General features: G+C 37.1%; 1 protein-coding gene across 1 annotated transcript in view; it reads left to right on the top strand.

The window, feature by feature from the left end:
- LOC142350932 (uncharacterized) overlaps positions 1 to 26,693 on the top strand; it is a 33,861-nt gene extending 7,168 nt beyond the window's left edge. Inside the window, exons 3-5 of the mRNA XM_075402961.1 lie at positions 2,961 to 3,176; positions 25,058 to 25,243; positions 26,263 to 26,693. Of these exons, the coding sequence (XP_075259076.1) occupies positions 2,961 to 3,176; positions 25,058 to 25,243; positions 26,263 to 26,622 (762 nt within the window). The 3' untranslated portion in view covers positions 26,623 to 26,693. The remainder of the gene's footprint in view (positions 1 to 2,960; positions 3,177 to 25,057; positions 25,244 to 26,262) is intronic.
- The last annotated feature ends 297 nt before the right edge of the window (positions 26,694 to 26,990 follow it).

Raw genomic sequence — 26,990 nt, 5'->3', positions numbered from 1 at the left:
TATTGTCAATTTTGCTAAGATATGAAAAAATATTTAAGGTAATGTTATTTAATTAATCTCAAAAGACAAGGGAGGGCTGCTGAATTGTTCGATCCGAGTTCTTTGGCTAGAATTTATGCCAAATTTTTCGAAATTTGACTTTTTTCGATAAAATTGTGACAAAATTTACTTTTTTTTTTAGCCCACTTGCTTAAAATTTGCTGGAAACACACACCTTAAAACTGCAGCCATATTCTTTTTAAGCTCAAAATAGAGCTAGTTGTCTTCCAGCTGGCTTTAAGAGTCTTTAGGAAAAATAATTTTTTCAATTTTTTTTTTCAAATTTAAACTCGAAAATTGTACGAAATGCACTATTTATTTTTGACAGACTGAAAAACTTTGTATACAAAATGATCTATTTCGCTACCATTGGAAGAAACGAGTGATTCGTTAGACGCCCAGCAAAAACCAGGATGATCTTGATCCCTTCATGGATCCTTACGATAATTAGATTTTTAGATTTTAATGGGGCCGGAACTTTTAAAAAAATTTCCGCTATGTAAATGTATTTTATGTAAATTACTGACAAGAATTTCAATTAACGACAGATATTTACAATTAACGAGTACCAACGAGATTATATTATGGTTTCAGAGTTAAGCTTGTGGTTTTTATGGCTCTGACCAATTGTTTTTGCGAAAATTTTATAGACTTCTTGAGTTTTGCTTTCATATATTATACTTTTTGTAGCCCAATGACTAACGGTCCCCATTATAAGATCCAGTTAGCTTTGTATAAGGTTCAAACTTTATAGCTGTTTGTATAAGTTAGCTTTGTATAAGGTTCAAATTATAGCTGTTTGTATTAATGACTTTCAATTTAAATTTGATAAAAGATTGTCTCCTTTTTGACTCCCCTAAAAAACTCTCCTTTTTGCTTTCATTTTTGTCACCAAGAAGCTCAATCTAACTAAATAGAAGTACTAACTACTTTGGTCAATTCAAATGATTTCTGTACTATTTTAGAACTACCGAAGACTTGAATCCCATGAAAACTTACTTAAAGGCAATGAGAACCATGACCAGAAGCAAAGATCATTTAATTTCATTAAAAACCAAAAATATCAATTTTTTGTTCTACCTTTTCCATTGCACATCTACAACGATTAGTAAATCACAACTTGCAGTTCTTCGAACAATCTATTCTATACAATCCATTTATGACCAGTCATTTAGACCGAATTGAATCCGTATTGTCAATTTCCTTATTTAACAGTGGTATAAAAGGTCAAGTCAAAATCTGATTGAATATGCAGTCATAGATTGAAACTGCAGCCAATGGTTTATTGGAAATCCTAGAATTTAAATGGTAAAAACAAACTTAGTTTAGTAATCAAATCATGAAAGCGCAGTGAAGTGCAAAAATTTGGAAGCATAACCAACTAACGTCGGTCGAATTGCTATCAAATGACTGTATAGCGGTTGGCTTCGTCAGTAGCTTGCTTGTTCAGGGGAAGCAATTAAACAGTCTCGGATGCATTCGCGAGTACATTAAAATGAATTAATAACCGTCCCATAAAACTGCCAATGTATCCGGTTATTTTGTAGGAGTTGATTACATTTGTTCAGTAATTTTTGCTCCGACCCATTTTAGTGGCGGAGGAACTATATACTCAAATGGGTTTTATTTGTTCAGACAATGTTCCTTAAGTTGTTGATAATAGGACTACTAGAAAGGCCAGTAAAAAAATCAAACAAAAAATATTATTTACGACAAAATCTCGATGTCGATTTAAAAAATCATAACAAAGCCTAAATTGCATCAGATAAAACCTAAACAAAATAATATAACCTATACTTCATTAAAAAAGATGCGGGACGTGTCCTCAATGCGACTTGTTAACAGGTCGTCAAAAAAGAAGTGCGCAGAAGCGCATCTTTTATAAATGAAGTATAGGTTATATTGTTTTGTTTAGGTTTTATCTGATGCAATTTTGGTTTTATATGATTTTTTTATTATCGACATCGAGATTTGGTCGTAAATAATGTTTGTTGTTTGATTTTTTATTGTCCTTGCTAGTAGTCCTATTATCAACGGTCCTTGGTTGTTAATTAAACGATATGTATGTTTTTGAAACTTTTCTGTCTCTTCATCATTTGGTAGCCAATTAAGTCAAGAATGTCGATGAGCGGGATCGAAACATTATGTGCGTACGAACATTAACGAGCCTCCTTGTTTTAACTCGATTCGACTTGCCTCAATTTACCCTTAATCTTCATGGAAAGTCACAAAGAATTACTACGAATTAGAGACTGAATAAGATTCACCTGTAAAGTACGAAGGATACCGATATTTGACAAAATTTATGATCATATAAGGATAAATTAAAGCAGTCAGCAACAACCTATCTGGTCAACGCCCCTCAATATTTTTACAGTAAAAACCGATATTCGACATGATCTGGTCTGGTCCTCTTTCCGAGCAAAAACAACTGGAATGAAATCTGCTCTTTTCTAGCTCAAATGCAAAGTTGTAAAAAAGTGTCATTGAAAGCGATCAGATAGAATCTGAACGCTTAGAACTTTTAAGTTGGATCAAAAGCAACAGTCCGCAAGCTCATCTCCGAAGCTAAACCACTATGCATGGTTTAGAAAAACATAGCAAGTGGCTATAATGGAGTTAAAAGTTAAAAACTATAGACAGGCGGACTGGACCCCCCCCCCCCCCTCAAATGCTAGCATCGCTGAGCCCCAGCCGGGTGCTACCGAAGCCAGCCGCTCGCCGGTCGTTTGAGAGAAACTACCCGGCGTTAGTCGGTTATGTTTTCCATAAATTGATTCAAAATAAATATAGGAATTGACGTGCTGCCCCAGATTTGACTGACTGCCTCCTTTTTTTCTTCAATTTTACCCCTAAATGTTAGTGTTGTGTTTGATTCATTTAGGTTAGTTGATAAATAGGTCACTGAAATTGTACAATAGGTCGCCAAACTGAAAAATGACATCGAAAAGATCAGCGACCTGTCGGATATGCAGTTCAAAATGAAATACATCCAGCAGATGGAGAGCGAGAAAGCAAAGCTGGAAGAACAGCTAAAAGAGAGAGAAAAGTATGAGAAGTTCATGCAGATATGTGCCGAAAAACATTTCAGCATGATGGGAGATAACGAAGTAGCCGAGCTGATGGGCAAATACTATGTTAGTAATATGTGAGCACTTTTCGTCCATTAAATGTTTTAGTTTGCTCATTAGATTGCAACTTCCACATTTGCATAACAAAATCCAAGTGTATTTGTTTCATTCTGTACTAGCTGGTAAAGAATTTCCAGCATATTTTTCCAATAGTTCTTTAGTGAACTTCAGGCCCATATCTCGAAAACTGCGGAAAATTGAAAATTCCACAAATTGAAAAGATCCCCAAAAATTAAAATGAAATTGATGAATCTGGTATCATCAACAGAACAGATTAAATACAGTTAATGTGATACTGCACAAGCTCAAAATGTTTTCGCTCGCTTTGCTAAGAAAGATTATTCGACTTGGGATTTCATAAATGACTATGTGGAGCTCCAGACGGGCCATGACTTATCATTGTGCAATTTGAGGTGCTCATGGGTATAATGAGGCAGTCAAATTCGGCAAGAGATCAGACTGATATCTAATTCAACCGAAGTGATTACTGCAAGTTTTCTGTTTTTAGGTTTAAAGATAAATTCATTAAAGATTCGGGTCTTTTCCATTATATTATTATATAATTACCATGATTGGGCCGGCGACAGTTTATATGACCACTAAGCGGGGGGTATAATAGGAAAGGCCTAAGATTTATGGGAGTTTGCATCATCATATTTATCTGCAAACTCAAAAACTAGACTTTTGAATGTCTGACGTTAACTGAACTGAAACAGGACAGTGTCCCTTATGATTTTTTAGATCATTAAATCCTTTATAACAATAATAATTGTTGGATCTTTTCAGCGTATGGGATGCATATCTAACTGGGGGAAAATTACGCCGCATAGGGGACAAATGATCCTCAAAGTGCCTGCTTTTGAGGGAGCTATCAATTAGAGCCGAACGGGCACAGAGACGGAAAAAAAAGATTCAGAGCCCAATGCTTTAGCTTCATTGACCGAATTGCTTAATTGGTTGCAAATTAAAAGTTAGTAGTAGTAGTAGTAGTAGGAGTCTTTAGGGTCGGAGCCCACGGGTGTAAAACCGTGAGCCCACGGGTGCAGCTGTCGAGTTCGTTGTAGCTTCCGTGGAAGTAGTTTTGGTACATCTCTGTCAGAAGTTTCTTCGTCATTGGCTTCTCAGTTGTCCTACTGATGATGTTGAATAGCTTTGCGGCTCTGAAGAAGAAGTTTTCGTCTGATTTATGTAGTCGGTGTTTGGGGAGTTCAAATTCCTGCTTTTGTCTTGTTTCGTTTTCTTTTCGCTTTGGCAGTTTGTCTTCGGGGACATAGTAATTGCCTTCTAGGATTGAGAGGAGGTAGAGGACATCGTGCATTTCCATGTACATGGAGAGTGGGAGTATATTCAGTGTTTCGAGTCTTTGATGGTATTCGTCGTTTCCACCGCATATCCACTTCGTGGCCTTGTGCTGGATCTTCTCGATTGATTTCATGTCAGTCTTCGAAGGGTAACAGACTTGGGAGGCGTAAGTGAGTACGGGCACTACGTATCCTATGTACGCGTTATTTCGTTTCCATTGAGGTTCTACTCGAAACGTTTCGTTTGAGTGTGTAGAAGGCTTTCCACTCTTAGGTGGTTATACCTTGGCAGTTTGCGCTCCAAGAGAGATTTCGAGACATTACGACTCCGAGATCTTTTTGGTTGGTTAAGGTTTCCAGACCTGCCTCGTCACGCTCGGCCCTATCCCCTCTGATGAGGAGAGTTCTACTTTACAACAACAGCAACGAAAATTGATCCACCTATGTATTCTTCCAAGTGGTTGTCGAATACTCTCATAGAACTCGGGCACAAAAAATGCACAGACTTTTGGTTGGCATACAACCTATTCTTCAAAACCATGGCTAAATGTTTGGACCAATAAAAGACGGTAATGAAAAAAAATACTTTTTCGCCCAATGAAATTGCTGGGGAATTCAGGAAAACGTTCTTCGAAAGAAGGCACCTCCAACAAGAAACGTTCAATGGAGTTAACGAAGCTCACGTCAATGCAGCAGTAGCCTCATCCAGCTTCTTCGATACTACGGACAAACCCAGATTTATGGAGATCCCAGACTTATAGAGTCGGCGCCAGATTTATACAGATCCTACTAAGTCTCTTTAATATGTGCCTCAGGAAAAATATCTGACCCTGAAACAACTCTAGAGTGGTATCCAGATACAAAATTGACAAAAAATTATACGATGTCTCTTCCAGTTATCGGCCATTATGGATCGTTTACCACATTTTAAAGAATTTTGAGCGAATGATCGAGCGAGACTACGAAGACACGTCGATAGATATATTTTTCTTTTGGATCACCAGGAAGATTTTAAGTCTCGAAGAAGCACAGTTAGTTTGTTGTATGAACTACAGCTAGAAGTGGAGAAGCTGAAATATAGCCACTCTAGCGCCCTAGTAAATATCGACATGGAGAAAGCGTTTGATAGTGTTTGGACCAATTGTGAGCTGTATAAACTCAAAGACTATGGAGTCAGCGGCAATCTTCTGAAGCTCCTAGAAACATTCTTAAGAAACCGAAGAAAACTTATATTCAGATCAACTCCTTTTGCCCTGACGAATTCGAAATCCAAAATTTTCTACCTCAGGTGAACATTTTATCTCCGATTCTATTCATGTTGTTAATTAATGATTTCTTGATCAGCGCGCACAAATTGTTCAAATATGCAGACGATACATCGTAACTGTTTCATACGGATTCGCTATTTAACCTGGCAGACCAGCTTGGAACTTTGTGCAGTCTGATAGAAAGTTGGTGCTTCAACTGGAAGATAAATGAGAACGGTTCAAAAACCCAATTAATGTCTCTCCACACAGATGAACCTATACCATCTACAATCTATCATGATGGCCAATTATGCTTAAAGAAATAATTCACAAAATCACTAGGATTCATCATCGACAGGAAACTGACATTCAAGAACCATCTCGACAATGCTATCATTAGAGGAAAAAAAGTTGGAAAGCGATCTAGCGGAAACGTTCGAAGCGATGCGGTCTTACAAATAACAATCAGATGCTCCTTTTCTAATCAGTTATTTAACAGCAACTCATCTATGCTTGCCAGATGTGGGCACATTCTAACTTAAAAAGCTGCAACTGCAACAGAAGTGCATTTTAAGATCATTTTTAAGAACTGCATGTCTCCGCCAATGTCTGCTTGTGAAGTCTTGCTTGGAGTCCCCTAGATATTCTGTTGCCGAGAATTAGCGTTCTAGGATATAGTACTAAGTCAGTTACTTCTTTCATCAATGAACTACGGCTGAAAAGATGTTCCTCACTTGACAACTTTGCTGTCATGAGAATATTCAGAAATACAATGCCATTTTGCCACAGCAAGAGCCCCCTGATCCTTGGAATTTCTTACATAGCCAACAGAAAAATTGGACTCGTTCTTGGAAACAACCCTCTTTTCGCAGAATTTAAATGGAAACTGAGTCATTGTATAAAACCGCTCTGTATGTGCTGATCAGCTGAGGAAAACTTGGCACATTACTTCTTCTATTGCAGTCTATGGGACAACTACAGACCAAAGAACATTGAAGAGCTCAATCTATTGACTTAAGATGACTGCCCCTGCATCAGAAAGTTCATAAAGACAACTGGAAAACTGAACTAGCAAATCACTCAGTGACTGTCATTCTACTTATTTCATCAACCCCGAACAAAACTAGCAAATGATTATAGATCTTCTCGCAATGAGGAGACTTTCTTAGACTTTATGTATAAATATTTGCAGACTAATTTCGGCTATTGGTAGATCACCTCTTGTGATGTCATAGGCATGGGTTTCCCGATCTCATGTTTGTTATGGAGCATGGCTAGCAGCATTTGCCGATCGTGCATTTTAATGTAGAGACTGAGCGTCAGGAGTTTCACGTGTTTTAATCTCTCGTAGTAGCCTTTTTCAGGCCCAAAATTCCACCGAGTAATCAAGTTGTGGACTTATTTAGTTGCCCAGAGTTTGCCTTGTTTGCCATCAATTCCTGAGAGGCATAAGTTACGATGGGCACTACGTAGCCGGTGTAGGATTTTAGTTTTGTGTCGATTGAGCACTTCTGGAAGAGACTTCGCTTGATCTGAAACATGGTGTTCATCGCTTTGCTTGCCCAGTGGATGCAATTTTTGTACGAAGAAAGTTACTGTTCACTACCATTCCCAAATCACGTTCACTGATGACTATGGCGAGGGTTTTATCCATCAGGGTAGCTTGGAGGTTGCCTATTGGACTGAGAAGTGATTTATTGATGTTTGGCAGAATTTTGTTTGAAGTTAACCAATTTTCCATCATGTATGCAACCTTCTCCAGAGGATCCCTCTTCAGTATAATGGCTTTGTATTCCTCTGCGTAACCGTAACTGCTGATTTTATCTAGCGATTCAGGGAGGACGTTAATGAAAAACAAGAACAATAGGCAGCCAGGATGGATCCCTGTGGGACACCACTTGTTACTGCTTTCAGGGACAATCTTCTATCTTCAATGCGAGCATATTGCCGTTTGTTTGTCAAATTTGATTGGATTGTAGAAAAATGTTTTCCTCCAATGCCGAAATCTCTAGTTTTCTATGACAAAATATTGTGGGGAACAGTGTCGAAAACTGTGGCAATATCGAGATATAAAACTGCCAGTTGGTCTGTGTCTAGCTTTTCGTTGTGGTCGTAGATCAGGCCGAGAAACAACAGAAGTTGGACATTCGCAAACCTTCGTTTTTGGAATTTGAATTGGTTTTCGTGTAGTGTATCTTTGGTGTGGCTATATATGGCGTCAAAGATAGGTATTTTGAGCACTTTTGAACAACAAAGTGAATTTATAGATCTGTAGCAGTTTACCTCTACCTTGTCACCCTCTTTGAAGATTGGCGCTGCATGGCAATCCTTCCAGATGTCATGGAAATTACCTTTGTTCAGGCTTTTTTGGAAAATTAAGTTGAGCGATTTACTGACTGTTTTTTGGCATGATTTTAGTAAGAGATTTCAATTATTGTCGTGCCCCATAGATTTGCTTACGTCTAGTTTAAAAATGTTCTTAACTTGACATTGATCGATGGTTTATCGGTTCAAATTTCCCGGCGCAAGAGAAATGACGGGGTTCGTTTGGCTTTTTCCAAAAACATTGATGAAGTAGTCGTTGAAAAGTTAACACTTCTCGTTGTTATTTTTCGAAGTATTAGAGCCGTTTCTCACCGTCGGGGGGACGGATGGGGCTTTGCAAATACATTTCAGATACCTTTGAATCTGTCTGAAAGTTTTTTGCTCAAAGACCTTAGTCTTAAATTGAGAGAAATCGGCTTCAGACGCCTTAAGGATTTCTTTCTCAAGTTTTTTATTTTCAGCAGTCTCTACAGTCCCTGATTTCATTTGCGTTTTATTGTTTCTAATTTTATGATGAGGTGTTATATGGACCCAATGATCCAAGGTTGGAGCTTCAATCAATGCGAGGTTACTCTTGGGACAAACTTGTCTACTTTTTCCTATATCCAGTCGTACCATTGCTCAACAAGTTTAATTACTTTGCTAAAACAGTAGACCGTGAATGGTTAATCTCTCAAACGAATCATTCATACCACTCCAATCAGCTGTCCTGAAAGCATAATTGTGATTTTTCAACTTTTCGGCGTTGCAGTTGACGTTAGCGCTTATATAACTGATGTAGGGACGATAGTCTGAGAATTGGCAGGTTAGTTTTTTGATGAGAGTGATCAACTGAAAAGTGACAACTTGGTCCGACCTATCGCATAGCGCGACGTCAAACTGAGCTTTGGCGTGTTGAGCGAGATTAAATTCTATAATTTTTTTAAGTTTTAGTCTCATAATCATTGGGCGAAGAGAACGTTTTCCAGTTTGCCTGTGAGAAATTGATATCATCATCGACTATATTTCAACAATGTTCAAAGCGAAGAGCAAATTTCATGTTTTGAATATCTTTCAGCAGATTTTGAATTTCGTCACAGGTCTTTGGTAAGCGCGAGGGCAGGCGCTTGTAGATGCAGCATAGGATAAAAGTTTTTTCGCTTAATTGAATTTTTTTAACCAGGTAGTTCATTATCTGGCGTTGAGCACTCGACATGCAGAAGTTCATGCGCAATTTAGTTTTTAGTGGCTATTAGTACTCCTCCATACTTTGGTTTTTGAGCGTCTGTGGCGGTCCTGTCGTTTCTGTATACATTGTAACTCCATTGTAATTCTCCATGAAGATCGATGCAGTCATGACATCCTCCGTCAGCGAAGTCTTACAGGGACAGATGATGTCGTAATTCAAGTAAAGGATACAGTTCGACAATTTTAGTCCTCTAATGAGGTCTTCGGGTGTTGCATGTAATCATTTTTCGTTTCATGTATTCAAAAGTTATTTCGCTGGTTCTTGCTCGACTGACCCGCTACAAATCGTTCTGCTACTTCACCATTTTTCAATGAGGTCCATTGTTTTTCTTGTAGCACTTCAGTTGTCAGGTTTCTCCTACGAATGGGGCTCGCGTCAAAGCCCTGATCAATCATTTTTCTTCTGCCTTTGAGACAATTTTCTTCTCTTTCAAGATCTTCTTTTGACAGTTCAGGACTGATATATACATTCTGTTCTCTGTATTCTTTCGGTTTGACGGCTGATTTTTTAATCAAACTCTTGCTCAGGGCGTTTTTTGTATTGATGAGCAGTGTTCCATGTCCTTTCTGGGTGTTGATTTTTCCATTTCTTACAGCTTTTGTCCTCCATCTCCAGGTGGTCAAAGATTTTGTAGACGGCCGCTAGGTCTTCCTGGGTCCTTACTAATTCAGTTTCTTCCTTATTTTCTGGGATTCCACGAATGCAGAGTCCTAGGGTTAACTTGTGCACCGTGACAGAGGGAAAAGTTTTTCCCTGGCGGCACGTTTCCAACCGCTGCTCGGCAACAAGGTGGTTGCTCTTTGATTGCTTTCAAATCATTTTGAACATGAGTGATGAGTTCACTGGATTTTTCCACTTTATCAGCTAGGGCTTTCATCTGTTGCTGATGGTTGTTCAGTTGATTTGCTAGCTTTGTACTCGGCTCCTGAGCAGGTCTAGTAGGCAGTTCGTGTTAATTCGGTTTGCAGTCTTTGCAGATGTGGAGTAGATTTTCATCAAGTTTGATGAGGACCTTTATGTATTCTTCGGGAGTGCATTCTGGAGCGAGGTGTAGGACTTTGATGCATGCGAAGCATGATAACCTGGGCCCTTTAGTCTTCTTGCTGCAGTTGAAGCATGTGTCGCGGATATTGTTTCTGTGGGCTATTCTGGAATGTTTTGGTTAATTCATGGAATTGGTGGAAGGACTCAGGATATAGGGCCCTCCAAATTTAAAAAATGATTTCGGCCCTTCCAAAGACACCTAATGGTAACTTAGGAGAAATGGACTGTTGTTCAAGTCCTTAAGCGTGGTTGTCATTCCTAGGAACACCTATTGGCAAACTTTTGGAAAAAAAGAAGCTGATAGTAAACTCACTCTTTAACATGGATTGTAGCTGCCGCGGATGCACGTGGGGTTAATGTTCCAGCCACAGGTGATGTGGTGGGTTTCCTCGCTGTCTTTGGTCTTTTTTCCAAAGTAAATCTTTCGTTCAGGATGTCAGTTTTGATCAGGCGCTTAAGGTGTTTCAGAACGTCTAGAGTGAGATGAACAGCGTCGCTCGAGACGTCTTTTCTACCAAGGTAGTGACCAATTCACTTGAACCTCCTAACAAAATATTCACTGAGATCTAGAAGGATTGTGTTGACCTCTTTTGTTATCTCCGGCTTCTGGTGTCGCTGTGGTAAGCCCAGTACAAACATTTCTTCAGCTAGAGTGGCAGTCACGTTTGCTAGGTTTTGGATGTTCGATCAGTTGTTGTACGGCATTTGTTGAAGCCACCGTTTGCACCAAGGAAAAAATGATGACGGTGTACTTTATCTCCGGAGGTATGAAGCCGTGGCAATTCCTTATTCTACCTACAGGAAGAGAGAGAACAGTCAGTACACCACTCTTCAATTCTACGTTTTCGAATTCTTCTGTAAATTTGGAGAATTGTGGCTTCCATTGATGGGCTTGAGAGCCTGTGACGAGAAGGAACCTGCCCTCGGCTTTCCTCTAATGGCAAAGCAGTAGTAAATGATTGATATAAGATAGCATCACCACGGTTACCCAAAAATTCAGTTTATCTGACAAACACTATTCAATATTTGATTGAAGATCAATTAAATAATTATATTTATTTTTAATGACTGGTTGTGAGAATTGCACTTCTTAGTGCTGAAACAAGACGTTCACTGCTAAACACTTCCCATCTAGCGTCAGATCTAGGTCAGGTCACAGGTAAAACTATCAACAAAAATTTTGGACTTAATGTTTATTAAGATTTGCATTATCAGTGGAAAAATTTTTCGTTGCTAACTGACTTTGGCGTTGAAATATTTTTTCCTCATCTATGGGTAGAAAAATGCTCATTTTTGTTGTTGTGATCGGTGACTTTGAATAAGAAAACTGAGGAAAGTTGATCCCGAGTTTGAGTTACGAAAGTTGTCCACTTTTCCCTACAGTTCTCGCAGTTGCACGCAATCAGCCAGGTGAAAAAGTTGACTTAGTTGTAGGTAGCATTTACAAATCCCCGGGATAACTCGATGAGTCGTGTAACTCATTGCTAATAATTACTTATCTGACAGGTAGTTCCGTGGAAGAAGTTGTTGTGGCATGAAGTCAGAGGTTCGAAACCGTGTATGGCATTTGTTAAGAAATCCAGTGAATGCGTTGAAAACAAAAATTTCATTGCTTTAACCAATAATCCTTACAAAATTTGCCGCATTGATTGCTAAAAGATGCGGGAATTTTGTGGAGAAAATATATTTTTTCACTGCTGGTCACTGCGATTTTTGTTTTGCTTTTTTTGGTATAACCTCGACCCATCTAGAGGGGATCCCCTCTCTCCTGACTTGCCGTCCCCATTTTGCATTGATAACAATATTACTCTAACTCGATAGAACTGCATTCCGATTAAAATAATGCTTGGAGCACGTCCGAATTTTTACGTTGCACAAGTTTTGATTTCTACGTGGAAATGCGTGTTTTCAGTTTTTGTTTCATAGATTGCGTTGATTGTTGATTGAGACATCTTATGAATCTCTCTTGTCTTCTAACTGCAAATACGATTTAAATATCTTGCAGTCTCTTAGGATTGAGCTGAAAAAAGGTAACAAAAATGGTTTTTCGGAAAAAGTTATAATGTTAAAAGGGTAATTCAAAACAGGTGAGCAGCAATCTGTACACACAAGTGTTTTAATGCTGTTGAATATCCAGTATGTTTTTCTGCCAATTTTTTTTTTGTGTAAACGGTGAAACAAGCATCGCTTCTTAATAATTGCGGCATAAATATTTCGAAATAATTTTAATTTGTTCAGAAATAATATGAAATTGAGACTCTTGAAAACGCGGCTGTGAATTGTCCAGACTTTCAATTGTAGTAAAATGCTCCAATCAATCATTTTTAAATGAAAAGCAGACAAAGACGCTATCCAATGGTTTTTTTGGGGTAAAAAATGAAACATTTCTGTTTTTATTTTTTAGGCGTGAACAACCCGGGTCTAAGTTTCGACGCCCAAAACTATTTTTAAATGTATGTACCGCGCAAGTTATTGTGATTGGTTTGAGATTTGCTTTCGTCAGTGCTGGGTGCATATTTCAAATTCTTCTGTGTGTTTAGAGAATTGTGGCTTCCTTTTATGGACTTGAGATTTTGTGATGAGAAGGAACCTGCCCTCGGCTTTCCTCTAATGGCAAAGCAGTAGTAAATGATTGATATAAGGTAGCATCACCACGGTTACCCTAAAATTCAGTTTATCTGACAAACACTATTCAATATTTGATTGAAGATCAATTAAAAAATTATATTTAATTTTAATGATTGGTTGTGAGAATTGCACTTCTTAGTGCTGAAACAAGACGTTCACTGCCCTCGGCTTTCCTCTAATGGCAAAGCAGTAGTAAATGATTGATATAAGATAGCATCACCACGGTTACCCTAAAATTCAGTTTATCTGACAAACACTATTCAATATTTGATTGAAGATCAATTAAAAAATTATATTTAATTTTAATGACTGGTTGTGAGAATTGCACTTCTTAGTGCTGAAACAAGACGTTCACTGCTAAACACTTCCCATCTAGCGTCAGGTCACAGGTAAAACTATCAACGAAAATTTTGGACTTAATGTTTATTAAGATTTGCATTATCAGTGGAAAATTTTTTCGTTGCTGACTGACTTTGGCGTTGAAATATTTTTTCCTCATCTATGGGTAGAAAAATGCTCATTTTTGTTGTTGTGGTCGGTGACTTTGAATAAAAAAACTGAGGAAAGTTGATCCCGAGTTTGAGTTAAGAAAGTTGTCCACTTTTCCCTACAGTTCTCGCAGTTGCACGCAATCAGCCAGGTGAAGAAGTTGACTTAGTTGTAGGTAGCATTTACAAATCCCCGGGATAACTCGATGAGTCGTGTAACTCATTGCTAATAATTACTTATCTGACAGGTGGTTCCGTGGAAGAAGTTGTTGTGGCATGAAGTCAGAGGTTCGAAACCGTGTATGGCATTTGTTAAGAAATCCAGTGAATGCGTTGAAAACAAAAATTTCATTGCTTTAACCAATAATCCTTACAAAATTTGCCGCATTGATTGCTAAAAGATGCGGGAATTTTGTGGAGAAAATATATTTTTTCACTGCTGGTCACTGCGATTTTTGTTTTGCTTTTTTTGGTATAACCTCGACCCATCTAGAGGGGATCCGCTCTCTCCTGACTTGCCGTCCCCATTTTGCTTTGATAACAATATTACTCTAACTCGATAGAACTGCATTCCGATTAAAATAATGCATGGAGCACGTCCGAATTTTTACGTTGCACAAGTTTTGATTTCTACGTGGAAATGCTTGTTTTCAGTTTTTGTTTCATAGATTGCGTTGATTGTTGATTGAGACATCTTAAGAATCTCTCTTGTCTTCTAACTGCAAATACGATTTAAATATCTTGCAGTCTCTTAGGATTGAGCTGAAAAAAGGTAACAAAAATGGTTTTTCGGAAAAAGTTATAATGTTAAAAGGGTAATTCAAAACAGGTGAGCAGCAATCTGTACACACAAGTGTTTTAATGCTGTTGAATATCCATTATATTTTTCTGCCAATTTAAGTTTTTTGTGTAAACGGTGAAACAAGCATCGCTTCTTAATAATTGCGGCATAAATATTTTGAAATAATTTTAATTTGTTCAGAAATAATATGAAATTGAGACTCTTGAAAACGCGGCTGTGAATTGTCCAGACTTTCAATTGTAGTAAAATGCTCCAAACAATCATTTTTAAATGAAAAGCAGACAAAGCCGCTATCCAATAGTTTTTTTGGGGTAAAAAATGAAACATTTCTGTTTTTATTTTTTAGGCGTGAACAACCCGGGTCTAAGTTTCGACGCCCAAAACTATTTTTAAATGTATGTACCGCGCAAGTTATGGTGATTGGTTTGAGATTTGCTTTCGTCAGTGCTGGGTGCATATTTCAAATTCTTCTGTGTGTTTAGAGAACTTTGGCTTCCTTTTATAGACTTGAGAGTTTGTGATGAGAAGGAACCCGCCCTCGGCTTTCCTCAGGTTGTGGAAATTCATTTACTAACTCATTGCCTAATGGCAAATCAGTAGTAAATGATGGATAAAAGATAGGGTCACCACGCTTACACTCAATTTAAGTTTATCTGACAAACACTATTCAATATTTGATTAAATATCAATTAATTAGCAATATTTAGTTGTAATGATTGGTTGTGAGAATTGAATTTCTTGTACCTCGACCCGTTTCCAGAGGATCCTCTCTCTACTGACTTTCCTTCCGCGTTTTGCTTTGTATACAATTTTACTTGAACTCGGTAGAACTGCATTCTGATTTTGTTAAATGCTTGGAGCACGTCCGATTTTGTACGTTGCACAAGTTTCGATTTCTACATGGATATGCTTGTTTTCAGTTTTTGTTTCATAAATTGGTTTTTTGGAAAAAATTATAATGTTAAAAGGGTAAATTAAAACAGGTCAGTATCAATTTTTATTACGCGTAACTTAACGTTGTTGAACATCCAGTATAATTTTCCTGACGAATTGTTTTTTTGTTAAAGGTTAAACAAGCATCGTTTCATATTAATTACAGCACAAATATATTGAATTAATTTTAATTTGTTCGGAAATATTACGCAATTGAGACTCTTAACAACGCGGCTGTGAATTAACCAGACTTTCAATTCTAGCAAAATGCGCCTAACCGTCATTTTTAAATGAAATGCAAACAAAGAGGCTATCTAATATTTTTTCTGGGTAAAAAATGAAACATTTCCGTTTCTAATTTATTAGGCGTTGAAGTGTCAACGCTCGAAACTGTTTTTAAATGTAAGTACCGTGCAAGTTGTGGTAATTGGTTTGAGAATTGCTTTCTTTAGTGCTGAGTGCAGAAACAAGACTTTCACTGCTAGAAACTTTGCTTCTGACTTCACCTCACTGGTAAAAATTATCAATTTTTTTTTGGTAACATCTTGTGAGATTTGCACGTTTTGCTATTTTTTGCGTGAAATTTTAGTTGCACGTTTTGCGTGAAATTTTAGTTTTCATTGCTTTCTGCTGATGGCAGTGAAATATGTTTATTTTCCAGCTATTCAAAGAAAAATTAAGCTACTAATTTATTGCTAATAATTGCTTATTTGACAAAAATCCACCACAAAAACCCTCAAATCTCATAAATATGAAAAACAAATGTTTTCCATGGAGTCGTGTGATCCTGACCTAAATTGAGAAGAATTAAAACAGCAGGTAGTGACAGGTAGAGCATCGGAAGAATTTGTTCGCGTGGCATGCATGAGTGAGGTCAAAAGTTTGAAGACGTGTATGGCAATTTTTGGTTAAGAAATCCGGTGAATAAGTTGAACTCAAAATTTTCATCGCCAAAGGGTAATTCTTACAAAAGTTTGCCGTATTGATCGCTAAAATATGCAGGTGGTTTCTGAAGAAAAAATTTTTCACTGCTAGTCGCTGCAATACTTCTTTTAATAATTTTGTGAAAACCTCGACCCGTGTAAAGGGGACTCTCTCTTTACTTACTTGCCGTCCGCATCTAGCTTTGCAAACAATACTACTCGAAATCGAAAAAATTGCTTTTCAAATAATTTAATGCTTGCAGCATAGGTGTGCTTGTTTTCAGATTTTGTTCTAAAGATTGCGTTGATTCAGACGTCTTATAAATATCTCATGTCTTCTAACTGCAAGTACGAATAAGATATCTTGCAGTCTCCTAGGATTGAGCTTTAAAGCGCTTACAAAATTTTTTGGTTGGTATAGCATCAAGAGCCAAAATTAATGGGTTACTGCATAGTTTCTAGAAGTATTGGAGTGTTTTCCGAGATTTTCCTTTAACAAAATGAATTCATTTTTAAAAAAATTATTTGCAATTTTTTCAGTTTTGTCTGAATAATTTTGGAGAGTATTGCTATTCTCCGACACCTGAGTCACAGGTACGTCCTCCATGTTTTGATAATAAACTGCAGCTTGGTTGCTATTGTTAACGAAACGGTTCTCCATATGTTAATACTCGAATGTTAACAGTTTTTTTGATATAATTTTTATTTCTTTTTCAATATTTTGGAAAGTTATTATTTGTTCCAAGTGTATGGATCTTTATGAGCCAGGGAAACTATTTAAGGCTTGAAATAGGGATATTGGGTAGTCGCTTGAGACAATAAATTTGTTCTCAAGATGTTAATATCACGAGCTCCAGCAAGATTTTTGTAAAATACGCAATAGTTTTTTTTGAAGTTTTTGAATGTTTTTGTCCCTTTCTGAGCTTAACTACCATTGCTAGCCTACGAAGTTGCAATGAATTCTTGCAAATTGGTTACACCATAGAACTCTAAAGACAAAATAGTTTTTCAATTTTTTTCACATTGGAAACTGGAAACTTCTCTTTGAATTTTTGCTTTTATAAATTTTTTTCTATGTGGTTTAATTTCTAACAAGGCTAGAAAACAGGAAGATGCAGAGCCCAATCTCATCATAGAAAATTTTTTTAGCACTCTTTCGTTCTCTGTCGGTTGGGATTTCTTTCCTTTTCTATCCCAATCTAGTTTTATCTCTCTCACACTCTATCTCTTTCTCTATCTCTTTCCTTAACTCTTTTGTTGACGCTGCACATTTGATGCTGTTATGTGGCGTTAAAGTATTATCTTTTACCCTCATTAACGTTGCAATATAGTAGAAGTGTTTCGTCATAATTCACCTTACTATGTTTTTAGCAACTATATTATTCCTTTTGGTCTATTTTATGCAATTTTATGCTCGACCGATTTTTCATCTGACCCATTTAACATTTCGTCCTCAGAAACAAAAAAGGAGATAGCACCCAGTCGGCACTAAGTTCTCATAGGTCGTTTCAACTCACTAGTCTTCCAATGTGTGATTCACAGAAACATTTTCGGAGACTTATACTTATGGCGTGTAGGGCGGTTCTTAGAACCTGACCCCCAACCCCACTCTCCATAACCCCCCACACATTAACCCTCCTCGCACATCGTTTAGTCGCGAGCCACGTGGAGTCAAAAACCGCCTTAACACCGTTGCCTCCCTCCCACTGTTGACTCCCATCAGCCCCCGGTGCACATCCCCACTCCTCCGCTGTGCTCACCTCACGCCCCTTCAATTAAACTAAAGCTAGCCTCGCTGAACTGTGGCTCGCTACTGACGAAGCCAACCACTCGCTAGTCCGTTGAGAGCAATTCGCTCGACGTTTGTCGGTTATGTTTTATGGTGTTTGACAAAAAATTTCCTCTAAATTTGCAACAAATTTTTCACATTATTATGTTATTTTTCATTACCCTATAGAGTTTAGATAGGACTATAGAGTTTAGATGATTGCGTACCTGAAAGTCTGATGAACGCACGAAAGTCTGAATATGAGCGCACGAAAGTCTCGGGAACGCACTAATGTCTGGACATGAAGGCACGAAAGTCTGAACATGAACGCACGAAAGTCTGGTGAACGCACTAAAGTCTGGACATAAGATCTTTCCGTCCGGGACGGTCTGGATATAGACATTTTCGGTCTGAGATCGCGGTCTGGCCATACCGGTTTCCGTCTGGCACCTCAAATTGTCTGGGATCGAAAATTCTGTTTTTCCCTATTGCAGATTCTCCACTAGCTTATTAGTATTGGTATGAACTTATCTTCAATAGAGTGCTGAAAATTGTAAGACAGAAGTTCTGTTTAAAATGGATCTAAAAATGTTTTATTATCTCTTAAAGGTTTTTGCATTTGGGATAATAACTACGATTAATCTTTGGTTGATTACTGGCGAATAGGTTCACGTATATCCTCGCGTGGGCTAACATTTGCGGCGATAAAAGCCTGTTAAATTCACAAACTACTGTCGTGTTTGCGTGAAAAAGAATTATTCAGTTGTCCGCGACAGAATTCAACCTTTAGCAATATTTGCATTCAGAATGAAGTGAATAAATTCATGAATAAAATGAACAAAAGTTCAACTCTAGGAATGTCTATAGTCGAAGAAACGAGTATGTTACAAATATATAAGGCATCATATTTTAAGGGTTTTTCCTCGTCTTTATTTCCAATTTTTCAAAACAGTCCGACGTGGATTCAATCTATAAAGTTTGTTTTTTAGCGCATTTTTTGTTTGCAGTAATCGCAAGTCAAACAACCTACCTGTTGTTGAACATTAGAGTGAGCTCACGATAACAAGATTAATATGGCTGGCTCCTTGATGGATTTTTATGCACTGCGTCAGCGGTTTCTCAGCTCAAAATTTTTCTTTTTAAATGAGCAGTTTTGTCCTTTCAAATTTTTGTCCTTGTAAATTGATAGCTGTTGTAACATTTAGTGTTTCACCTTGATATGCATCAGGTGATTTTCAACTCATCTCAAATTAGGATATAAAGTTAAGGTTAAGTTTACCTTAATTTTATCTTAATAAAAATTTACCTTAACTTCGTTAAGGTAAAATTATCTTAACGTTTTTGGTGCGCGGGTATATGGCAACCAAGGGCACGTGATGAACACAACATTCGCATATAAACTGACCGATTTCTGGTTGATTTCTGTTAGAGAGAGGAAAAGGTCGATCAATCGTTGCCAGCAGAACATCAAATGCTCTTGCAAAAAACTGCTTCTTCTGGTTAAAAAAATGGATATCAATAGTTACTATAAAACAAAATATAAACAGTAGTACGTCAATGTTTGCGCACTCTCATTTTATATTCAACCGCAGGCTTTTCTATCTGTCGCGCTCACAAAAACTAAAGCCAGGAGTTTTCGAAGCTGAAAATATTCTTGCGTTTGGGTAGTGAAATTGTACGACTTTTTTTCAGTGCTGCCAAAGTTCTTCGCCGCATGTTACTGAGGTGAATATTTTGATGAGCCATACTAAAATCAGTCAGTTTAATTTCATTTGTTTCTTATTGTTCCGACCCACGTGTGGGGGAGGAACTATATACTCAAATTCCTAAAAAAATAGTTTTTCAAATTTACATTTCGTGCCACAAAATGAACCAATTTTATGTTTCTAATAGATTAAAGGCAATAAAAAGACTAGTTCAGGTCTCAATACGAAGTTCACTACCAAAAAAATCGAAATCTGTTTGAGAGCTCTTTTTTAGAAAACTTTTCAGTTTCCTTTTTTTTGTTTTTTTTTTAAGTCAGCTAGAGACTAGTCACTTTTCATATTGAGGTTCCGTTAGCGACAAACCTCATTTACAGTCAAATGAAGCCAATGAACAAAAAAATTGTTATCAAGGAATTGCTCATGTTTGTTTTTTTTAAATTCGACACTGAGTTTTCGTAATTTTAAATGAAAATTTGATTATATTGAGGATTTACTAATTTTTTGGATTCCTTTGGCGTGATTGCATTGACTAAAGGTGCCATATGTTCGGCTTTGAGCATTAAGTGAACATATCTAGTGCTTCGAGTGGACAGCTATTGGCTATTAAGACTTTGAGAATAATTTTTCTAAAATTTTTTTTGAACGTTTACCAAACATTAACGTATTTTGGAGAACTGTAAGTCAGTCTCTGTAATATAGGGACGCTCCTCCTTCCAACTGCAACTCATTTTTGTCTGGTTAGCGGTTTTATCTACTAACTATCGGATATATGACTTCAATGACACAAGATCTCAAGTTTTTTTAAAATTTTTGTGGTTATTTTTGTATTATTGGTTACTTTTGAACTCATAACACATCATCCAAAAATTGATAGCTCCCATTGGCTTAAAAAACGTAGAATGGATCACTGATAAAACTTTCAGAGAAAAACTTATGGTTTAAATGGCTCCGAAACTTTCTTCTCGCATTTTCCTACTGAATTTTTGGTTTTTACCTGTTTTTGTTGTTGTTTTCGTAGTCATAAGTTTTTCTGCGATGCTTTATTGATTAACTATGCATGACAAATATCTTTTTACTCTCATTGGGGCATTTCGGAGTGTATTTATTGACTTTCGTTGAAAGCTATTGAAATTAACGGCTGTTAAGTCTTTAAAAATATTTTTTCGAAATTTTTTTAAACATTAAACATTCTTAAACTTTTTTCGTGAACTGTCTGTCAGTCTCAGTACTGAGTGGACCCCTTTTTTTCTAATACCTAGAAAATTAATCTGGTTGCGCGTTTTATCTTCTACCTAATAGTTTTAAGACTTCAATGCCACGGGTTTTCATTTTTTTAAAAAAATTTTTGGATACTTTTTCTTATATTTGGTTCGTTTTGAAATCCTATCACGTTATCCTAATACTGATAGTTCCCATTGATTTAAAAAAGACGTTCAATGGATCATAGATAAGGTTTTTAGAGTTGAGCTTAAGATTTTAATTGTTTCGACACTTTCTTCAGGCACCTTTCTACTGAGTTTTTTGTTTTTACCTGTATTTCTTGTTGTTTTCATAGTCAATGACGTGTTGTTATGGTATATTGATGAAATATGAAAGCAAACAACCTTGTCGTCCCATTAATTTAGCGTATTTACTGGCTTTCGTTGAAAGCTATTGAATTTTATGGTATTGATACTACGAGTTTTTTTGAAAACTTCGTGGTTCTAATGTATTTGTTCATATTTGGTGATTTTTTGAACTTATATTGTTAAAAAGAATAATCCCATTGCTGCTTTAAAAATTGTTTGAAACTAGAAAAATGTTTATTGAAAAGGTCACTTTTATTGCCTTGGACTTTTTTCTCACTCCACGCTCAATTTTTTTCTTGATTTTGCTGTTCTTTGTTTTCTGTTCTTTAGGGAGCCATAAAGTGGTCAGTGTTGTGTTTCTTTTTCTCTTCTTTCAACACAATCGCGTAATAACAGACCACAACCGTTTTCAAGTGTGGTCCAGGTAAACTTAGTAAATATCTCAGTATATATCCGTCAGCTGAAATAGTAGAAATAACAATTGAATTAAAAGTACATAATATTCAGATATTGGTTAATGACTTTAATGGTATTAATAATTTGTGTTTTCGCCAAGGGTTTGAAATTTTTTTCCGAGTTTGTGAGTTTTCATGCTTCTTCAGTCTGTTTTTATGGCTAAATCTAACCAAAAGACAGGTCCTTTTGTTTTCGTAATAACTTTTTAGTAATTTTCAAGGTTTATTTAGTTAAAAGCGAAAGCTTTTTAAGAACTTTGAAGTTTCTTGGTTGAAAAATTTTGATTAATTTTTGAATTTCGCCTTATTATTTGTTCTCTTTGTCGACTTGTTACCTAGTCTCATTAAGAAAAATTTCCATCTGCAATATAGTTAGGAAAAATTAAATTTGAGTATTTAAGGTTTTATCTGACTGCAATTTAAAGTTGTTACTAGGTGCTTTTAAACTTTGGTATTTGGTTTTTGCCATGAAATTTATGTTTTTGCTAATTTTGTTGTTTATTGAGGCATGGCATTATGTAATTCAATTAGTGGTTAGATTGTGAAACGATAATTTCAAACTCAAATATCTAATTCTGTTTTATCGTCATTTGGTTGACAATTAAGTAAAGAATGTTGATGAGCTCGGTTCGGAACATCATGTGCAAACTCACATTAACGAGCCTCCTTGTTACTGTTTAAAGTTATTCTAAATAAAACAAAATAGCTCGTGCGAGACTGTGCGTAGCCGTGTTCTAACATACGTCTCAATATAAACAAAAAATGTTCTTTGTTCTAAAAAGAAACACTCTTTTGACTCTTAGTTTTTCAACCTCAATTAGATAATGATTTTTGGTGCAACCTTTATTACAATTTTCCTTGATATAAAAAATGATTAAAAACCACAAAACAAATCCCATATTAATAAAATTATGGTTGTCGTATGAATGCTTATGAGTGTCGTATGAATCCCTTCATTACTGCTGAACTTAATTTTGATCTTTCTAAAAAGGCATTCGAGAAACAAAATTACTATCCAAATCAAAAACTTTACGTTTTTTTAACCTTTGAAGTGAAATCAGTTAAAGGACTCTTACAGAATTTTTCTTTAAAAGAACTGCTATTCAAAGCACAGTTATTGGAAAAACTGCCCGGGTTGAATTTTTCCGCCCCACAATGATGTAAGAGTGGGGCTGCAATGGGAAGATTTTTTAAGGAAAATGCAGTTCAAAACTCTTACGTCTTTTTAGACTGCATTGGGCTTCCAAGGGGGGTAAAATGGTGTAAGAGTGAAGGGGTAAAAGACAAATTAACCCCCATTCTCACATTTTTTTGGTCTGCCAAAGGGGGTAAAACGATGTAAGAGTTCGGGTAATTTCTCTATTACCTCCGAAGCCTTACATAATTTTACCCCCTTGACAGACCAAAAAGATGTAGGAGTGGGGTGCTAGTTTGTCTTTTACCCCCTTACTCTTACACCTTTTTTTCCCCTTGGAAGCCCAATGCAGCCCAAAAAGATGTAAGAGTTTTGAGCTGCATTTTCTTAAAAAGCCTCCCATTGCAGCCCATTGCAGCCCACTCTTACATGGCAATTTCAGTCAGGGGGGTAATTCCTGAAAAGTCTTCCCATTGCAGCCCATTGCAGCCCACTCTTACATGGCAATTTCAGTCAGGGGGTATTTCCTGAAAAGTCCTCCCATTGCAGCCCATTGCAGCCCACTCTTACATGGCAATTTCAGCCAGGGGGCAACTCCTGAAAAATCCTCCCATTGCAGCCCATTTCAGCCCACTCTTACATGGCAATTTCAGTCAGGGGGTATTTCCTGAAAAGTCCTCCCATTGCAGCCCATTGCAGTCCACTCTTACAGGGCAATTTCAGTCAGGGGGGGGGGGGTAATTCTTGATTAGTACTCCCATTGCAGCCCACTCTTACATGGCAATTTCAGTCAGGGGGGTGATTCCTGAAAAGTCCTCCCATTGCAGCCCATTGCAGCCCACTCTTACATGGCAATTTCAGTCAGGGGGGTAATTCCTGAAAAGTCCTCCCATTGCAGCCCACTCTTACATGGCAATTTCAGTCAGAGGGCAACTCCTGAAAAGTCCTCCCATTGCAGCCCATTGCAGCCCACTCTTACATGGCAATTTCAGTCAGGGGGGTAATTCCTGAAGAGTCCTCCCATTGCAGCCCAACTCTTACATCATTTTACCCCCTCTGAAGAAGTTACCCCCACACTCTTACATCAGTTTACCCCCCATAGTCAAATTAGCCCCCCCCCCCCCTCCCTCCACTCTAACATCAAAATGGGAGGATTTTAGGGAGGACATTCGTGCGGGTGATAAGTCAAAGGAAATTTATTTTTGAAGTGAAGAGATTAAAATAGAAACACTTATTTCTCATTTCCCTCCTCAATTAGTTGCCTTTCTTGTTGTAGGACTGTAGAGTCAAGATGATTGCGCACCAGTAGTGCTAAATTTTGTTGAATCTTCTAAAAGTGTTATCAGGAAAAATCGGATTTTATTCTTTTCCATTTAAAGTTTTCCGTTTTGGAGTTTCATTCTTGTTTTAAAGCAAGAATATGAGTATGATAATTTCACGTCTTGTCATGTTGTTTTTCAAATGGTGGTCAACTGGAAGCCGCCTGTAAAGTGCTTGAATTCTTATTCCACTTGAAACATCAGCAGCAATAGGCGGAAAACAGAATTTAATAGTGGTTTCATGACTAGTTCCCTACAAGTGGACTAAAAAGCATTTAAAACGAATTTAGCAAAGTGAAGAAACAAGAGAATAACAAATCAACTTTTAGGGTAGCTCTTATATTTTTATGGAAGGAATCTGATTAGGAGATGAAAAGGCGCTTATGAGTTGTTACATCAAAAAAAAAGGCGCAAAAATTGGCCTTATACAAAGCTATTAACAAGGAAAAAAGTGGAGAGGAACCTAATTTTAACACGTTGGTTGATAGTGGGAGTCCTAAGGCTAACTAAATATGGTTTTTTGGTTCAAAATTAACGGAACTAAATCCGGGGAATCCTTGGCATATAAGCTCTTAAAGTGTGAGATTGGAGAGTTCTACAGCAGAGAGCCGTAGAACGTTGTTATAGCCTAGTGGTAGTGATCGACAGCTATATTGGAGGTGCTTGGTTTGAACCCTATCAATTCCTACTTTTTGCCTCCATTAAAATTCTGATGTACACCCCAAAATTAAATTGCTCCCAGCCTGTCGGTTTATGTTTCCGAAAGCGTGCTTCAAACCTAAATGATTCAGAATAGAAATACGCAGACTTTGCGTTAATTGTAGTGTATTCATGTTATATACCAAATAAAAATTTGCGGTGAACAAAAACAACTCACCGCTTATCTCACATCTTTTTGTAAAATTCTTACAAATGGTATTGCATTTTTTTGCAACCTAATTTTTTGCGTGCTTTTTTGATTTGATGGTCGACCATCTCGGGTCGCTGAAACCTAATCTGCTATCATTTGATTTTCAGTCTCTGAAAGAGAACTACGCCGAGTGGGCCAAGAACTTTTCCCAAATGCAGGAAGACTTCCTTCAGAAGCGAAAGGAGACAGAGGAAGAGAAACGCCACCTGATGACAAACATTTTGCAGAAACAGAAGTCCCTCTCTCTCCTCCCTGACCTTGACAATCTGCGGGCACGTACAACAGATATACAGGTGCAGTTTATACGAAATAGTTCAAAACCGACGATTCTGTTGCAAAGCCTTACAGAATTCTTATTTTCATAAACAAATTTTGCAAGGTATTGCGCAATGTATTCTTGCCAGAAAAGTTAAAATTTTGGAAAATTTTGCAATTTAACTCCATTTCTTCAAACTGAAGTCCCCGGGTCCTGGTGTGCACCCTTAAAAATTGTTAAATTAATGGTCCTTTGAGTAGTTTTTGTTTGCATTGGACCATATGGTTAGTTGTGATCGACTCGTTATCAACTATCACTGTTTCAAACGGATCAAGTTTTTAACAAATAGTTCTACACACCTATTCCAAGTGGAGATAAAATGGAATCAAAGTGAAATAATGTAAAAAATGAAATAAATGTAGAAATTATAATTTGTCCGTATTAGTATTTAATATTGGAAAAAAGTAGAACAAAAGCGCAATAAAGATGAACCTAAAGTTATACAGTTTGCAGTCTCAACTCTTCATTCCAATTTCTCGACAGTGCATGTTGTAATTCTGCTCCTATATGAAATTTGGTCACAGATATGAAATCGGTATCTCATGTCAAGATATAAGCGCCAATAGGATGTTGTGTGTATTTACATCTGTACATCCAAGAGACACCAAAAACGAGCTAAAATCTGTACATAAGCTAGTCTTTTGTCACTATATGTGCTGTTGTGGAACTCAGGACAATTGTGTTTTCCGTCGGGATTGGTTTGGTCATACGAGTTTTTATTCCTGGGACCTCCATGTGTTTAGTTTGGTTGAAATATATCCGTTTAAATTTTTGCAAACTATTGGCTTTCAGGCAATGTGTGCGGCAACCATTTGTATCCTGTTTTTTTTGAAAAATATTTAACAAGCGTTTTTTATCGCCGTTTTTTAATCAATTGGCGTCGTCAATTTATGCTAAATTACGTCTCAAGAATAATTGCCCTACAAGAAGATCAATTTCTCAATCTAAATTTTTCTAGTGCTCTTGTTATGCCTACTAAAACTTAACCTTTTCCAGCAGTCGATCTTAGACGAGAAGCTAAAGGTGAACAGTAATGAATCTGACCTTCTGACTCTGAAAAATGCGGTCGAAAATCTCTACAGCTACTTATCAGCAACCAGTTACAAAAGGTCAAAACTGAAGAAGAACTTGTATGAACAGCTGGACTTTGTAGTGCAATACTGCAAAGACACACAGGAAATTCTTCGAAAAATATCCAGACCCCGGATAATGGACAGAACTTTTTCAACAAGTGGGCTTTACCAGCTTGCTGAACTGTCAGTAGAATCGGACGAAAGCGACGAAAGCAAAGATGTCAGCAACCGAAATGATAACCTTTTCAAGACTGAGAGAAGTTTGGCCACCTTGAGTCTTTAATTTTTATGAGTATAAAAAACTGGTCTAGTGAACTATATATATATTTTTAACTAACTAAGCAATACAAATGAAAAAACTCACTTTTTAGTTTAACTATGAAGCTTAAGATATTTGTAAGAGAATGTAGATAAGGATTCAATTACATTGTTCTAGACAGTTTGTTAAGTTTTTTTATATCAGTTTTAAGTTGCGGGAACAACCAACTCGTTTTGGTTGCGATCAGGACAAAAGTCAATGTTTTTTCAAGTTTTGCTTCTGACTTGATTGTTGCACGACATGCTCCAGGGGAAAGAGGAGGCCAACTAACACATCACAGACGTTTGACCAGATCGTCGAAGAGGGTGTAACCCAAGTTGCCTAGAAAACCG

This window comes from Convolutriloba macropyga, chromosome 1 (assembly GCF_964194025.1).
Source record: "Convolutriloba macropyga chromosome 1, txConMacr16.3, whole genome shotgun sequence".
NCBI lineage: Eukaryota > Metazoa > Xenacoelomorpha > Acoela > Convolutidae > Convolutriloba > Convolutriloba macropyga.
Note: the sequence above shows the minus strand (reverse complement) of the source record. Positions and strands in the feature narration are given on the sequence as shown.